Source organism: Lepidochelys kempii, chromosome 3, assembly GCF_965140285.1.
Source record: "Lepidochelys kempii isolate rLepKem1 chromosome 3, rLepKem1.hap1, whole genome shotgun sequence".
NCBI lineage: Eukaryota > Metazoa > Chordata > Testudines > Cheloniidae > Lepidochelys > Lepidochelys kempii.
This window is the reverse complement of record NC_136382.1, coordinates 16,320,432-16,338,976: the sequence shown is the minus strand read 5'-3', so window position 1 is coordinate 16,338,976 and position 18,545 is coordinate 16,320,432. Positions and strand designations below refer to the sequence as shown.

The 18,545-nt window shown below is 43.4% G+C and overlaps 1 protein-coding gene across 3 annotated transcripts in view; it reads left to right on the top strand.

Moving 5' to 3' along the window:
* Positions 1-18,545, top strand: part of RCAN2 (regulator of calcineurin 2) — a 170,500-nt gene that overhangs the window by 108,237 nt on the left and 43,718 nt on the right. For all 3 annotated transcript variants that reach the window (XM_073335794.2, XM_073335793.2, XM_073335792.2), the window contains one exon: positions 17,846-18,019. In XM_073335794.2, the coding sequence (XP_073191895.1) occupies positions 17,846-18,019 (174 nt within the window). The remainder of the gene's footprint in view (positions 1-17,845; positions 18,020-18,545) is intronic.

Sequence of the window (18,545 nt, the reverse complement as noted above, 5' to 3'; positions counted from 1 at the left end):
CATGAGAGGAAAGTGATCAGGAACAGTCAGCATGGATTCACCAAGGGAAGGTCATGCCTGACTAATCTAATCGCCTTCTATGATGAGATTACTGGTTCTGTGGATGAAGGGAAAGCAGTGGATGTATTGTTTCTTGACTTTAGCAAAGCTTTTGACACGGTCTCCCACAGTATTCTTGTCAGCAAGTTAAAGTATGGGCTGGATGAATGCACTATAAGGTGGGTAGAAAGTTGGCTAGATTGTCGGGCTCAACGGGTAGTGATCAATGGCTCCATGTCTAGTTGGCAGCCGGTGTCAAGTGGAGTGCCCCAAGGGTCGGTCCTGGGGCCGGTTTTGTTCAATATCTTCATAAATGATCTGGAGGATGGTGTGGATTGCACTCTCAGCAAATTTGTGGATGATACTAAACTGGGAGGAGTGGTAGATACGCTGGAGGGCAGGGATAGGATACAGAGGGACCTAGACAAATTGGAGGATTGGGCCAAAAGAAATCTGATGAGGTTCAATAAGGATAAGTGCAGGGTCCTGCACTTAGGACGGAAGAACCCAATGCACAGCTACAGACTAGGGACCGAATGGCTAGGCAGCAGTTCTGCAGAAAAGGACCTAGGGGTGACAGTGGACGAGAAGCTGTATATGAGTCAGCAGTGTGCCCTTGTTGCCAAGAAGGCCAATGGCATTTTGGGATGTATAAGTAGGGGCATAGCGAGCAGATCGAGGGACGTGATCGTCCTCCTCTATTCGACATTGGTGAGGCCTCATCTGGAGTACTGTGTCCAGTTTTGCGCCCCACACTACAAGAAGGATGTGGATAAATTGGAGAGAGTCCAGCGAAGGGCAACAAAAATGATTAGGGGTCTGGAACACACGACTTATGAGGAGAGGCTGAGGGAACTGGGATTGTTTAGTCTGCAGAAAAGAAGAATGAGGGGGGATTTGATAGCTGCTTACAACTACCTGAGAGGTGGTTCCAGAGAGGATGGTTCTAGACTATTCTCAGTGGTAGAAGAGGACAGGACAAGGAGTAATGGTCTCAAGTAGCAGTGGGGGAGGTTTAGGTTGGATATTAGGAAAAACTTTTTCACTAGGAGGGTGGTGAAACACTGGAATGGGTTACCTAGGGAGGTGGTAGAGTCTCCTTCCTTAGAAGTTTTTAAGGTCAGGCTTGAGAAAGCCCTGGCTGGGATGATTTAATTGGGGATGGGTCCTGCTTTGAGCAGGGGGTTGGACTAGATGACCTCCTGAGGTCCCTTCCAACCCTGATATTCTATGATATGTGAAATTAGTTTATCCTGTTTCCAGTTTTGTTTAGAATGTACTTGCAATGTTTGACCTTCCTAGGTAGGTATGTTATAATAAATCACATTCACCTACTCACCTTCTCTGGAGAGTTCCACATTATTATTATTAGTGTATTTATTTGATTATGATGATTTATTTATATTGCATCTCGGGGCCCCAATTATAGAACCCATTGTGTTAAGTGTTGTACACACACAGAACAAAAGACAGTCCCTGCCCTGAGGAGCTTGCAATCTAAGCATAAGAGGAGATAACATAAAAAATGGATACAGTCTGGGGAGCATAAAGAAACCATGAGAGAATAATGGTCACAGCACACCAAGTGCCTAACCATTATCTAGCCTTTTGTAGGTATCATGACAAAGGAGAGTTTTAAAGAGGGAACTGACAGTCACCTCAGTGTCCTCTATGTCTGTTTATGAGAAGCTCTTTTGCTGTGATTGAATTGTAAGTGCTGGGGGAAACAAAGTGACACTCTTAGCCTGGGCAGTACTATTTGTACCTCCGCTAATCCGACTGTGGCTCCCAAAGAGTCTGAAACCTTGCTTCTCGTCGGCCTCAGTTCTCTTTGTATTTGAGGCTAGACTTCAGCAGTCTCTCTCTCTCTCTCATCCTAGCATGTCTTGTGAGAACAACAATGACAGGTAAGGTGTTCTCTTTTACCTACCTCAGTGGAGCATTTGTGAGGATTAATTAATGTGTGTAAAGTATTGCAGGATTCAGCTAGTAAAAGAGCTATAATAGTAAATAGTTATCAGTATAACACAGCAGACCAATTCCGTCCACTGTCTGACTTTGCAGAGGGTAACTTTCAGTGTGTTTTGGGTTTGGCCTTTCAAAATTCAGGCAGGTAGGCAGTATCTTTTTTTAATTCTGCTGGTGCAGTTATTTGCAGTTGTACAGTTGAACTTCCCCCATGACTGTGATGGGAAAAACGGCTGAAATGCTACAAATGTTGATCACATCAGGTAGTACAGTAAATCAGGAATGAGCAAGCCAAGCTTTTCTTTTTAAATTGTTCCATGTTTTTTCACAGTTTATCTTTCTTGTCTAAATGGAGTGACAAAGCTTCAAAATGAATAGCATGTATTTATGGTGATTTTATAACATTACAGCTCCTAGTGAGGTTATAAAATAGCAGTGCAGCCACAAAACAACATTCTTCTGCTTGCAGTTTCCTTTTGATCGTGTTTCCTTCTTGTATATATCATTTCATTTGCATGGGCCTGATCCTGAATTACTGACATCAATAAGGACACTGCAAGGGGGGAAGGACCCAGAGCTAGGGCTCCAGCCTGGGCCCAAACATCTACACCACAGTTAAACAGCCCTGTAGCCCAAGTCCAGAAAGCCCGAGTCAGCTGTCACTGGCCAGCCACAGGTGTTTAACTGCAGTGTAGACGCATCCTTATTGTTGAGAGCTCCATTTTGTCAGAGGAGCATAATTGTCGATCATGGTTGTTGTCCCAGAGCTTTAGGTGACCTTTTAGTTATCCTTGGCCCAAGCGATAGAGTGCTTTAAAGATCAGGACCAAGACCTTGAACTTGGTTCACAGGGGAGCTGTGAAGCTAAATTTAAGTTTTGTGAAGCTCGCTGACATGAACAGCACAATAGAAGTACAAAATATTATTGTTCTAGTTCTTCTCCCAGGCTTTAGCATTATGAATCTGAAGATCTTTTATATGGTTTCTCATAATAGATAGGATTGTGTTCAATAACTCTGGTTTCTTACCTAAGGTTGTCTCAGGAATCTTCCTCCACCTATTACTTTTCCTAGCCTTCTTATTCCAGAGGAAGCCAACTATTGCTGTTTTGATCAAGTGAGATCCTGTTGGCTAAGAAGCCAGTTTGTTTGTTTCTTAACTGTTTGTTGATTAGGATAATAGCGGTCTTTCGATTTCTCATCTCAAAACAGGATGTGTACGTGGAGAGCAATACTTCCTTGTGTTACAAGTTGTTTGACAAGCCTTTATTAATTGGATTCACATTCTTCCAGCAGAAGAGCTGGATCCGCAGTCAGTGCTTTAATAGGTATGTTGTTGGATGAGGATAGGGAGATATGTTGAAATGCAACTCAGCGTTTTCTGCACACATTATCTAGCCATTATGGTTTGGACTTACACCAGAATGGATGCTTCTTCCACAAGGGCAGCCCTCGAGCACTTTTTCTCCTGCCTTGATGCTCAGCTTAATTTTTCAAGGTATTACTTCACAATTGTAACCGATGGAGGACTCCCCAAGGCAAAAAACAAGGTTAATAACCTTGAATTCTGAGGGTGCATTAGCTCCACCACAGACTCACACTCACCTTTCCCCTGGTCAGTGTAAGGGATCTTATAGTAGAACCAAGGAATGCAATGCAACACAGTATTCAGGCAGAAAGGCTGATGCAGCTTCCTGGAGAGCCACGAACGCCAGATACACAGAACACTTCATGTTTCCTAGTGCTAGCAGCAGGTCTAACAAGCCTGTTCCAGGTACTATGCGCTTGGCCTGGTAGTTTGCCACTCTTGAAATAATGTTATGAAGGTTCCAGTACTCTGTACAGTGTCTGGAATCTTGGAATGCTTCAGACATGAAAGTTCTTCTGCTTTTCTACTGTATCAGCTCGTACTCTTGTAAAGAAGAAAGCTAAGCCACAATGGGTTTGTTAGGTTGGGGAGGAGGGTTAGTACAATCATAGGGGTGTGAAATTGAATTGAGAACTCTCCAAACTGTATTAAATCACCCCCTTGGCACTGCCACAGGAACAATTTATTTTATCTTGAAGGAGCCTTTAGTTTCCAGATGAGCAGAGCTGAGCAGCAGGAACGTGCGTCATTTTGTGAGGTAAACAGTGATGTGAGCTGGTTAAAAACAGAGAAGGCAATGCAGCAGCGTTCTCTGCCCCTGACACTTGTCGGCCTCTCCTGAAACGCAAATAGGAGTTTCATTACGCACTTGGGCAGATAGTATCTTGGGCCCTTTTGTTGGCCTGCTATATTGGAAGCTGAACACAAAGGCATGCTGGAGCCTAGGCAGTCTGGCATTCTTTTCAGCAGGCTGATTTCAGAGCTATCCTGAAATCATTCCTTGGCGAGCTGCCCTGTGCAAATCGATTGGGGGTTCTGCTGCTTCACCAGGGCACTTCACCCTCACCTCACACTGGTACCTCATTTGTATGTGGCTTTGTCACAACCAAAACCATGTATGTGAGTAGCCACAGCCAGAGCTCATGGGCTGCAGAAGCTGCCAAGGAGCAGCTGCCCTGCACCCACCCCCAGGTGGGAGGGGAGAAGGATTCCATCCTATATCCTATTGCAAATTCCCTTTTACAAAGGGTCTACAGAGTCTTTACTCCAGCAAAACAGCTGGTTATGGGATTGTGACGTGACAATGTGTGCTTTCACCCTAAAGGAATAAGGAGATGGATGCCGAACACGTTATTAATTATTTATATGCATTATCGTAGTGCCTAGGAGCCCCAGTCATGGACCAGAACTGCTTTGTGATAGGTGTGGTACAAACACAAAATGCAAAGACCCCGAGGAGCTTTACAATCTAACTTAAGCAACATGAAGATACCCAGAAGCACCCAAAAAACTATTAAGTACTAGGTCATGAAATAAAACATTAAAATAAAATGAAAAAAAATAAAGGATTATTTTCAACTACCTGCCTTGCTCATTGCTAGTCTGAGCCCTGATATCCCAAATCTGTTGACCTGGGCTTGGATACTCACTCCAAAATGCTGTTTAGACATGCCCACTGCCTCCCTTGATGTGACATCCAGAATTTCTCACACACAAAGGTGATTGTAGACTAAAGTGTATATGTCACTGGTGCAGGAAACATGCTGATGGACATATTTCTCCATTCCAACGCTCACGGCAGCTCTCAACTCTGATATTGACATATGTCTGTAATGTACTATATGAGGACTCCCCTTTTAAGTTAGTGGGAATACTGTGTGCAGAGACCCAGTCTAAGGTCCCTTGAGTTGAGTTCTAGTGACCAGTCAGCATGCTACCCTTCACTATGGATAGGGTGGGCATGGAGCAGACGTGGAGCCGCTCCACAACTGTAGCTGTTAAGCAGGAAGCTTTTGATACAGAGAAAGATCAAACATAAATTCAGAACTCTCAAAGACCCATGCTTAGACCTGATCTCTCTCTCTCTGTAGTTCATAGACTCACTATCCAGGATTCAGAGTAGAAGCCGTGTTAGTCTGTATTCGCAAAAAGAAAAGGAGTACTTGTGGCACCTTAGAGACTAACAAATTTATTTGAGCATAAGCTTTCGTGAGCTACAGCTCACTTCATCCGATGCATTCAGTGGAAAATACAGTGGGGAGTGAGTGACTGTGTACCTCCTTTATGCTTCCTTTTAACTTCACAGCCACCATCCTCCCCTCACCCCCACCTCACATCTTGAAGAATTGAGAGTAAGGTCCTGTGAATCTCTTAAGTACCATCTTAATAAGCTAGTTTAAAATACTGTTACCACACCTAGGGCTTCATGAGGGAGTCAGTAATGGCTCTCCCTCTGTGTATTGTGAAATACGATAGGATACAGCAGTGGTCCTCAGACGTAGGCCGCTGCTTGTTCAAGGAAAGCCCCTGGCGGGCCGAGCCGGTTTGTTTACCTGCCGCATCCACAGGTTCAGCCAATTGCGGCTACCACTGGCCACAGTTCACCGCTCCAGGCCAATGGGGGCTGCGGGAAGCAGCGCAGGCCGAGGGATGTGCTGGACTCCTTTCCTGCAGCCCCCATTGGCCTGGAACCAGTGGGAGCTGCGATCGGCCGATCCTGCAGATGCGGCAGGTAAACAAACTGGTCCGGCCTGCCAGGGGCTTTCCCTGCACAAGCGACGGCCCTAGTTTGAGAACCACTGGGATAGAGGACTTCCTTCTTAGAACCAGAAAGGCTAATGATAGTCAGTTAGACCTTTGTCTACCTTGGCTATTCTCAGAAGCTGCAGTCATTTAAGGCATTTCCACACTTTACTTGAATATATCCCGACTCATTGCTCATCTCCCTGTTTGAAGCTCTTGATATATGCTTAACTTTTGAAACCAGTTATACTGATAGTTAAAAATTATCTGGACTGATAATTAAAAATCCACCTTTTCTTAGGAACTGGCTTGTTGTCATGGGAAAAATTTATACTGAAAGTAAGAGAGAATATTTCAGGGGATAACATATCATCTGACAATAATCATAAATTTTACGTCTTGGCTCGGAACATTCCCTTATGTATGCGTTATTAAAAATCCAAATAACTAATTACATACAAAAATGAAAAATCAAAGCAGACAATAGATGCTTTGAACATTCACTTTGATCGTATTCAAAAGTCTAGGAAAAGGAATAGATTAAAGTTTTAAACGTCAGCTCTTCCATAAGTCACAATGTGAAACAAGGGTGGTAATGGGCGTAAACATGCCAAATAATAAGCTCACTGAAGTCAGTGGATTGATTCCATTGATTTCAATAGGCGTTAGCTCTGCTTCTAAATGAATAAAATACCAGTAAAGCTGTCCATGAAAGAAACAGGGTAGAAATTAATAGTATTTTGGCATGTAGTGTGCTCTTTGGGACAGGGGCTGTTATCTTCTATATATTGTACGATGCCTAGCCATGGTGGTAACAAATGTATAATCTTTGTAAGACCTTTCTTCCTTCCTTCTCTAATATTGCTCTTATTGTCCTCCACTATCACCCTTATCTGTGTGCTGGTAGCTACTTATGCATACAATTATTTGTTCACTATTGTTTGGCTCCCATTGTTAACTGTTGGTTTGGACTAATCTCAGGGTGGTGTAGTGCTTTACTTTGCGGATAATTTAACAGTTGTCAAATTACAATGGAACATTGATAAACCTATGAAATATGCACCCTCAATTGAAATAATTATGGGTGGCCCAAAGCCACAAATTTGCTAAAACTGTCACTCTCCCTCTGAGCAGTAGTAGTTTTCTGGGCCTCCACAGAGCAGTTTCTCACTGAAGAAGAAATTAATATGATGAAGCCAACAAACCTCACGCCGGCACGGAAAGAGTTAGTGTCTATGGGATCCACTAGCCCTGCCAATGCTAGGCCTGGAAGAGGGAGAAGAAAAGGAGAGAACCTAGCTTAGTTCAGGGCTAACTGGCAAAGAGGCAGGAACTAGCTGCCTCCCTATCGGAGTGGAGCATCACGAGGAGCCTGACAGCTGGGACAGCCACTGTGTAAGAAGCACTGTTTCCCTGACTGAGGGAGGCTGCTGAGGAGACCAAGGAGCACCCTTCAGCTGAGTGAATTGCGGTACTGAACTGTAGAGATACTGTGGGTTTAGACCCTGCCAAACTTACAGCTGCCCCATCTGGAGGAACCTGAGGCTGCAGCAGGACACTGCTCCAAGTCCGCAAGGAAGCATTACTTGAGTTAAGCCACTATGAACTGTTTGGACTATAGGAGCATGTCCCAGACTTAAAGGACAACAGTAGGAAGTAGCCCAGGGCAGTGAACTTAGACTGTCTGCTGGGAGGTCCTTGTTTGGTGGTTGCTTCACACTGGGCTCTGGGTTACGACCTGATGGAGCGGGAGGGCCCGGATCCTTCTACCACATTGCCTTAAGGGCTGAGGCACCTCGGCCAGGGAAGCAAGGGGTTGGAAGTCAGGTGTGCCAACCACTAGGCTATTCAGCCCTTCAAGCACCCTATTACAGGATATTTTCTCATAATCACTTGTTTGTTTACATTGTGTACACCAGTCCTTGAACAGAGGCGATAACAAACAGCACACAATCTCCCATTTTTTGGATTCTCAGCCCAAACACCAGTTCCCAGGAAGCAATACTGAACCAAGAATTGAGTCTAGTTAAGAGAGATGGAGGCAGAGAGCAAAACTGTTGCTATTCATCACAGATTCCTCCAAATAAACTGCATCACAAAAAGCTAACTACCACACGGTATTTTTTCCAGTGCTGTACGCAGCTTGCGTGCTCAGAAAAAGAACTTGTAAGACTCTGAGTTACAATGCCATCTGGGACTCCCACCATACCAATACTCTTTTCCTGCCATTTTGGGGGAGAAAGATACAAATGTGGGAATTAGGGTATGGATCTCACAGTTGCAAGTGTTACGAATCTCATGATTCCTTTGAGAGTCCCGTAATTTGGGCTAGTGTCATGATGCCACAAGAAGTTCCAGCCCTGTCTTGAATTTCAGCCCTGGCCTGGGGGAAAACTGCCTTTGACTGGCTGCCTTCTCCACCTGCCCATCTCCTGGGGAAGATCAGCCAATCAGAGCTGCTGCAGGCAGCCAGCAGAGCTCTGCCCCTCTCCGCCTCCACTAAGGAGCCAACATCATTCTCCCAGGAGAGGAGGGAACAGAAAGAGCCTGGTTGCTCAAGGTTGTTCTGCTCTCTCCTCCCTTCCTTTGAACAATGAGTCAGCTCTGCTCTGCTCTTACTCCCCTCCGCTCCCCTCCCCTCTCCATTTCTGCAACACCAGGCCTGAGAAGGAGGACACCACAGCAGTTGTCCCCCAGGCCTGGGAGATGGGTGTGAAAAACCCCCGGAGCTGCAGGCAGGGTGGGGTTGGGGGTGGAGGCAGATCTGATGAGGGAGCTGGGGGACAGAATTAATTGCTGGGCAGGGGATGAATGGACATGTGAGGTTGAGGGGACACACAATTAATTAAAATTTTGGGGATGGGGAGAAGCTGGAAGCTCTGTACCATCTGGCAGTCCATGAGAGTTCCTGCAATAGGCGCCAAAATCACTTTACTCAACAAATCTGGGAGATTTGGCAATGCTAATTAATTTTTTCTCATTCTCTCCTAGGGGTGTGCGGGGGAGGAGAGGATTTCAAAAATCAAGATAGACCAAAACACACAATATAATCTTAAAAAAACAACCAACCCTCAATCTCATAATTTATTGGGGTCTGACTCATGATTCTCAACTTTTGGGATTGGCAATACTGTTAAAATAGAAAGCATCTTCACTGTTGTTTTTGAGCGTATTTTGCAATCCAAAATTTTAAAAATATTATGTACAAAAATTAAAAAGGCAACCCGAGTCGGTTAAAAATCTTGTCTTATTTACCCAAGAAACTTGAAGGGGAACTTGCATCAAAGGGAGCGAGAGAATTTATATATCTCTTCACAATGCATACAATGTACTTTTCATAGATCAGAATGGCCCTAAAGGAGTTTTAATATTCTATTAGTGAAATACGTACATTTGGCATATATTAAAAGTCAGAGACAATAACGATCGAGGCATAAGGCATTTCCTGAAGATTAATGACTAGCTGGGAGGAGTTTGATGGGTCATGATGCAGCTGAGGACTGTTTACTTCCAGGTGATGACTAATGCACTCTGCTGAGGTCATTGTTGTTCTCAGCTGAAAATGAAGAAAACCCTAGATGTATAGATTTTCTTTTTAATAGGTGCTGCAGTTCAGTTGGTACAGTACATACAGGGCACTTGTGCGGAATGAATGCCCTGTATTTACCCAAATAGGGGGTCTGATTCTGCTCTGACTTACACAAGTGTAAATCAGAACTGGCTCCATAAAGCTGACAAGTGTAAAATGCTAAATATTCAGAATAAGGCCCAACGTGTTTTCATGATCTCTCAATATTACATTCAACTTCCAGTATTAATCAATCAGCCTTTTTGTAGCCATTCCAGTCTGTGTCTTTCAATGCCTGATGAGAATGTGTACCACTAGTACACAGAAATGTGTGCAGAATATCTTTACATTTACTGTGCATGTAATCATTGTAACATTTTTATCTTCTCCATTATTTATTTATATTACAGCACCAACCAGTGGCCCTAATCAGGATCAGGATTCCATTACCAACTGTGCTGTATAAACATAAAACAAGACATTTTCTTCTCCATAGCTGAGTAATGGTGATGGAGATTCTACTAGGACAATGGTTTTTAGATTTCCAAAGGGGTCCACCAGCTCCGTATGAGATTTTTTTTAGTGGTCTGCAAATGAAAAAAGGTTGAAATGCACTGTACTAGGAGGTTTAAATTACAGGTTTCTCTTTCTTTGTCATTGCTGGGTTATTGTTGTTACTAGGTCTATGTAAAGGACTGCACGCAAGTAGCCATTTGCAATGCTAAGGAAAAGTTTCACAGGTCCTACAAAACCCAGGAATTATGCTACATATTCTTGAGCACCATACTGTGGCAGCAGAATCTGTGTGTGGTATGACAGGGACACTGAACTGGGCTGCTGCCCATGCCATCTGTTGATGTATTGCTCAAGTCTAGTATCATTGTTCATGGGTCTTCATTATCTCAGTAAGCCTTCTTGGCAATCTTTACAGTTGCTTCTGCTTTGATGTGGAGAAGATGTATGCTCAAATTCTGATAATGCTGCAACCTATGCAAATTCCCAACAGGCAAACTGAGGTCCAGCATCTCTGGAATTCTATGTCGGGCAAGCTGAGCTTGCAGCTTAAAATGAAAGAGGCAACTGTTGTATGTAAGGGATTGATTTCCCAATAATTCACATAGTAATAAACTATCATGAGCAATACTTGATTTCCACTAGACATAATTCTATACTTAACTTGCTCCCTGGTTGATCAGTTATTTCTTGCACCATGAGTGGTTCCCGTTGTTGATTCACAAGAAATTTGTTGCAGACATTGCACTGATTTATGAGGTCTTTTACATCCCTGCTCTTGTTTGTTCATTACAGAACTTCTCTCATAATGTTGTGATCCGGGTGTAGGCAAGGGAGTTTGTTTACTTAAATGTGTATTTTTAAAGCTGTTGATGTGGGAGCCAACAGCCTGGGATGCATGCCTTTTTTGTTGTACAAGTCAATATGAAGAGCTGGACTCAGGAAGCCATTTGCAGTGCATAACAACAATCATATTGAACCTACTAACTTGGGAGTTGTAAATAATGCTCCATATTCTTGAGCCAGTAGATTACACACTTTATATTATCCCTCTCTCTTTGTATATGTGTATGACACACACACAAACTATGTTACAATAACACTATTAAGGTTGCAAAATCAAAATTTAGGCAATCCCAGAATTAAGGTTGCCTGTGTATCTCTTGTTATGCAGTATGATACAATCTTTAATTTTATCATCATATACTGTTTTTTCCACAGGACACCAGCTTCATTCATTGCATATGTGCAAGAGGGTTGCACAGGCAACCTTAATTCTGGCATTTCTTAACTTTAGAGTGTTTGCCTTTGCAGCCTTTGTAATGTTTTTAGCATATTTTGTGTGTGAGTGTGTGTGTGTTTCCAGTTTGCTTTTTTACCAGCCCCATCATGTGGCATCGTATGACACTCCCCTGGGTCACCATAGGTTGAAACCTTCAGATCCACCACAAAGGCCTCTGTCACTTGCGCTAACTCAACAGGTGATAGCAATAGTAGGTTGTGGTTATAGTTACAGGGCTAGCTGCGCCTCTGTCTGGTCTCTCTGAATGCGCCCCTGCAGCCGTCAGACCTCGTGTCTTTACCTATGTCAGGGTGGAATGTCACCATTTTCTCACTGAGATTGTGTATCCACTCTTTACCCTGCTGATCTGACTGAGTTCAGGTACCTGCAGTTCTTCTTTAATAAGGTCTGTGACCCATGATATATAGAGTGATCAGACAGCCTTCTTAAACCAATACATCGTTAGTTTTAACAGTAGGCACAAAACTTTAGAGGAAAAAGGGATTTTAAAACAACAGTCTACAGGCATGTCTATCTTATGATGGTAACATAGGCAGGCCTTGCTTCTTCAGATGCACCTTCAGGGTCTTGTGCCTCAGTCTGGTTCCCCTGAACAACTACTGTTGTCATCGTCTATGTGGACCATCTCTAGGGGGAGATGAGACACTTTGCCAGTGCATTTCACAGAGGTTTGCTGACTGCAGAGGAAAAGTGAGACTCGGGAATCTTGGGTTCCGTTCCAGGTTCTGGAGGGGAGTGTGCTCTTATGGTCACAGACTTTTCTCTCTCCCCCCACTCCAACTTCCAGTCCCTGTTTCCCTCTCTGCACCTCCCCCGCCAGCCTCCAGTCCCAGTTGTCTCTACCCACTCCAGGATCCTGGTGCCAGTCTACTCCCTCCCCCAGATCCTACTCATGTCCCCTCTTCATTCAGATCTGGCAGCTTTCTCTTCCCTGTTGCCTGCATGCCAGCAGCAGGATCAATGAGAGCACAGAAAAAAGAGGCTCCCTACTCTCAGTTCCTGTGCAGGGTCCACAACCATTCAGAGCTGCAATTGCAGGAAAAGTCCTGCTTGGCCGCCTGCAACCTTGGGCGATAGCATGCTCAGTGTGAACAGAATCTGTGGGGAATTTAGCTGCAAAGCTCTAGCAAGTCTGTGGAGTATATGCAAAATGAATTTTTATAGGCTTATAATGTGCACAAATCTGGCCAGATTTTCACAGGGATGGCAAAAGAGACACATGCCACCCCCTTGCCAAATTTCAAGTCTCTGCTCCAAAGCATGGGGTTTTGAGAACTTCCCAAAGAAAAGGTTTCCAGTATTTTGTTAAACAATGTGTTTTTCACTAGCTTCACTCTTGGAAATGGCTGAATTGCTAGAAGGTTTAAAAAAAACCAAAAAACAGCCTGAGACAGACATCTGGTATTGATGATTTCAGCGCAAACAGTTTAAAGTTTTGAGACATTTATAAGCAACTTAAAACAATTGAAAACTTAAGAGGAAGTGATGGGCAACCTTAATAATAGGTGGTGCTACCAGCATCTTTATACAATATTCCCATAAGCCAGCAGGTCTTAGGTCTGTCTCAAACCACACACCCATCTCCTTCCTTCCCGCACACCCTGGAGTATCTCCTATGGGTAAAGGTAGGAACTGGCATTTAGGCAGTGAGGATGTATTAGCAGCTGAGCAGGATGGAGCAAAGAAGCCAATAGTGGAATATAAACGATGGGGAGAAGGGCCACTGAGGTGGAAATGGAGGAAAGAGGCAGGCAGGGATGCAGGTAATTCAAATGCGTGTGTGCCAGGAAGGCCTCATAACCCTCACTGGGACAGTAGTTTTGGGTTTAATAATTAACCCTTTAAGAGGCATATTGTTTTGACAGTGGGGACTCTAGCAATGCTAGCATCTCCTTCTGATGCTTATGTGCTATATCTGTTGTGAAAAAGGTTGTTCTGAAAAGTGCTCCACTCCCCACTCTGCCTGTATTATGAACAGATCAGGATTGGAGTATTGATTAGATTTAGATTACATCCGTTGAATTTTTCATATCTTCTTCTGCAGCCTTTCCCAGTTATCTTCTCTAAGGGGTCAGGAATTGTTTTGCCCCTTTAGAGCTAAAGAAGATGAATCTCAGGACATGAAATAAATTTCTAATTTAAACTGGAGATAATTCAGATGTATCAAGGCCAAAATTGGACTATAGCAATAATAATACATTTTCCACCTGCAATGAGTAGCCCTGGGTTTAAATCAGATATACAGAAATAGAGTGGAAGAATCCAAATGGGCCTGTTTTCTTCTTGGCACCATGACTTTTAGGAGACACAGTAGTCTGGACAGTTACTTCAGTGACCAACCCACCAGATGCAAACGCTCCTGAACTTCAGGGACAACAGGATCCATATGTCTTCACGGCTGGTGTCTGATATCTGAGCTATACCAAAATCCTGATCCAAAAAACTCTCTCAATCTTACTTGGGAGAACCAGATCCAAACTTTACAGCACTGGACCAGCTCTTAACAAAACTGCCTTTATGCACCATCAATGTGCTTTTCCTCTGCACAATGCAATACAATCACTCTGCTCTTACCCCTTTTAGAAGGAGTCACCTTTTAAGTAAGCAGCACTTGGGCAAGGTACATTCTGCTTCTAAGAAAGAGTGGGAAGTTCCTTCTCTCTTCAATGCCTAATGAGAGAGGGTTTTTTGTTTTGTTTTGTTTAAATGACATCCTAAGTGATTCACTTTGCAAACACAAACTACTTTGTGACACCACGAGTTTGCTCTTCTTGTGCAAACTAAATTTGTAGGGTCGGCTTGCCCTCTGCCTACCAAACCAGAACAGTTGTGTTTTTCACTCACTTTGGATAAGTGTAAAAGACTGTACAAGGTGCATCTTATTAGAATCTACTTCTTGTGGGGCTGAAGGATATGTGAGAAGCCTGCATTTGCAAGAGAACCCAGACAACTCTAGTGTTTAGCCGAGGCTGAGAGCTTGGCCTTGAATAGTCTTGTGATGTCGAATAATTTCTGTTTAGCTCTTTGTTTTGGCAAAGACAAAGGGCATGAGAAGTGGTGGTTAGTCTCATGTTATGCCCAGTGTATTGTAAATCTACACCTGGCTACAGTTTCTCTTCACATATCTGGCCAGATCCTCAGCTGGTGTATCTTGGAGCCAGTGGAGCTATGCCAGGTTACACCAGTTGAAGATCTGCCCCATAGAATCTAGCTATAGAAGAAACCTGTTAGGTCACCCAATCCAGTTCCCAACCAATACATCGCTATTCCTCATGGTACAATTTTAGTGTTTCCACTTGCATCTGGAATCCTGTAGAGACTTATTTAGGATTCCATTAAACTATAGTGTTTTGTGAATTGCACTAAATTTCGTGTCTGCAGTGTACTTGTAGCTGTGTTGGTCCCAGGATATTAGAGAGACAAGGTGGGTGAGATATCGTTTTATTGGACCAATTTCTGTTGAGAGAGACAAGCTTTCAAGCCACACAGTGCTCTTCTTCAGATCTGAGAAAGGTACTTTGAGCCTCACCACTAAATGCAAAGTGGAAAGATCATAGAATATCAGGGTTGGAAGGGACCTCAGGAGGTCATCTAGTCCCACCCCCTCCTCAAAGCAGGACCTAATCCCCAACTAAATCATCCCAGCCAGGGCTTTGTCAAACCTGACCTTAAAAACCTCTAAGGAAGGAGATTCTACCACCTCCCTAGGTAACCCAGTCCAGTGCTTCACCACCCTCTTAGTGAAAAAGTTTTTCCTAATATCCAACCTAAACCTCCTCCACTGCAACTTGAGACCATTACTCCTCGTTCTGTCATCTGGTACCACTGAGAACAGTCTAGATCCATCCTCTTTGGAACCCCCTTTCAGGTAGTTGAAAGCAGCTATCAAATCCCCCCTCATTCTTCTCTTCTGCAGACTAAATAAGCCCAGTTCCCTCAGCCTCTCCTCATAAGTCATGTGCTCCAGCCCCCTAATCATTTTTGTTGCCCTCCGCTGGACTCTTTCCAATTTTTCCACATCTTTCCTGTGGTGTGGGGCCCAAAACTGGACCCACTACTCCAGATGAGGCCTCACCAATGCCGAATACAGGGGAATGATCACGTCCCTCAATATGCTGACAATGCTCCTACTTGTACAGCCCAAAATGCCATTAGCCTTCTTGGCAACAAGGGCACACTGTTGACTCATACCCAGCTTCTCATCCACCATAACCCCTAGATCCTTTTCTGCAGAACTGCTGCATAGCCACTTAGTCCCTAGTCTGTAGCAATCCATGGGATTCTTCCTTTCTAAGTGCAGGACTGTCCTTCTTCTTGTTGACAAGATGGTTTAGCATAAGTAGGTAGCACATATTCTAAGGGACCATTCAAGGAAGAGAGTGGCCTGTTAACTTTCTCCCCCCCCCGCCATTTTGTCTTATGACTGCAAAGGTGTTAAGTGGGTTACAGATTGTTGTAATAAGCCATAAATCCAGTGTCTCTGTTCAGTCCATGATTTTTAGTGTCTAGCAGTTATGAATTTAAGCTCCCAGGCTCGTCTTTTGAAAGTGTTGTGCAGGTTTCCTTTGAGAAGGAGGACTGATAGGTCAGACGTAGTGATGGCTTTGTGAAAAGTGTTCACCCACAGGTGACAGGGTGTTTTTATCTTTTATCATTTTCCTCTGAGAGTTCAATCGAGAGCGTAGTGATTGTCTGATTTCACCCACATAGTTGTTGTTGGGGCATTTAGTGCACTGGAAGAGGTACCCTCACATGTTGTGAAGGCATGTGTAGGGTCCTGAACAGAGTGTTGTGGGGGGTGGAGCTTGTTCCTGCCATTGCCTCCATTAATCTCTCTCTCTGTTTCATACCAACTTGTTTTGGGCAATATGGATTGTACTAGCAATAAAATATTAGAGGTGGCAAAATTTGCTCTGACCTGGGCAAAATAAAGGCCCAGCAGAATTACAGACATGATCGTAGCAATCAGTAAATTACTTCCATGTCCAAGACGCTGTAAATGCACCCAATTTTTCTAAAAGTCTACTGTGCATAGCAGGCTAACTTCACCCCTGGCATAACTCTGTTGATTTCACTTTGCTGCACATCATTTTGTGTTATGTTAAAGTGGACTATTCAAAAACCCAACTTTTATATGGAGTTACAGAGAATACATTTCTTTTCTGTTAAATTGGTGATTAATTTAAAGTGTTACCATGAAATTGATGGTTACTGTTCTGATGATCAGTGTGGATGGTTCACTATCTTTTTTGTGTCTGATTTTTTAATTGATTTTATTTGAAAAAGCAAGCAATAAAAAGTACAAAAAGGCAAATAACTTACAGCTTGTATGTTTCCAAATACCACATGTTTCTCGGGCTCTCCAACTAAGTTAGGCAATTATGCAATTTTTACAATTCATCAAAGCTGCAAGACCAGACAATTAAAAAAACAAAACAGGCAATAATACTACATAGACACAACACATTTATAGTAGGATAGGAAGACAAGACATACATAAATAGGGGGGGGTGGAAAAAGGAACGAAAATCAGTGGACTCTATTAACTTTAGGATAGACCCTAAATGCCAATAATAGAGACCATGATTTGCATCTAGGTGGAATAGTTCTTATTTCGTAGCACAATACCCAGGGTTTATCATTTTGGGATTGATGCAGGTGAGTGGCGGAGTGGATATGATGGGTAACAGCGGAACAAATAAAGAGAGCAAGTGGCAAAGTTATGTTCAACACAGAGCTGGGAGGGAAACGAATAGTGGAGCTCAATATCTGCTCCGGACACACACACAGAACCAGGCCACTGGAGTCTGGATCAGAGCTTAGTTCCCTAAGAGGCTGTGAATTTTTCCTTCCCATGATCTGCAGTGAAAAGGACTACAAACACAAACACACAAACATCAACCAACCCACCCTGGGGAGATGTAGTCAGTTGACAAGAGGAGGCATTCTGCATGTTCCAAATTTTCAAAATATCCCGTTCTTGTTAATTGTACAAAAACTGGAGAAACAAAAATCATTTTGTATTCAAAATGATGCCTAGTCTTTTCAATAAAGTTACCGGGGGCCTAATTTACCTCTCTTATACTAGTATGATCCCATTGGAATTACTACTGGTTTACACCTCATGTAAATGAGGTCACAGTCATGTCCTGTATTTGCGTGTCATTTGTTGTTTACACCCTGACTTCTAAGAACGACCGTGACTGTCACATGGGGGCTCGGTGATCATCCATGTAAACAGTTAATCGCACCAGTCTCGGTTTTTGTCATCTGATTTCAGATTTGGCAGGACGGAATGCAAACAAAGTTAGCCCTTAACATGACCAAGGTCTTTTCATTTACAGGAGAAGTTTGAGGGCTTGTTCCGTGCCTATGATGACTGTGTGACATTCCAGTTGTTTAAAAGCTTCAGACGTGTGCGGATAAATTTCAGCAGTCCTAAATCAGCTGCTCGGGCCAGAATAGAGCTGCATGAAACACAGTTCAGAGGGAAGAAATTAAAACTATACTTCGCACAGGTAAGAACCTTTTGACATGAAAGCCTTTCTCTCCTTACTTCTTAATGGGTGACTGCTCTATGATCTTGTGTTACCAAAGAAACGCTGTTTAATAAAATCAGATAAAAATAATAGCTATGTTTGGCTATTTTGAAGTGAATGGGCTAAATGTTGCTCTTAGTTACGACTGTGTAAATCTGGATCAGCGCCTCTAGAGTCTGTAGCATTACTTTGGATTTACACTGGTACACATGAGAGCAGAATTTGACCCTGTGTTTTTTAGCGCTCATAAAAGGCTCTGATAACGTGGTTGAGTTTCGTCAGCTCCAGACTAAAGCTGTGCACTTTTTGTAGAGTTCAAATGTAATTCCCTGGCATTCTGATTTATTAACAAAAAGAGAGTTCCAAAGTAATACTACATGTGCCCTTCCCCCTTCTCCTCAGGACCCACCCGTCCCAGGCCCTCACTCTCTCTTCCAGAAGGTTACCCCGACCTTCCTTGTAATAAATAGTGAGTTTAAGCCACACCTGCCCCAGTGAGTACACA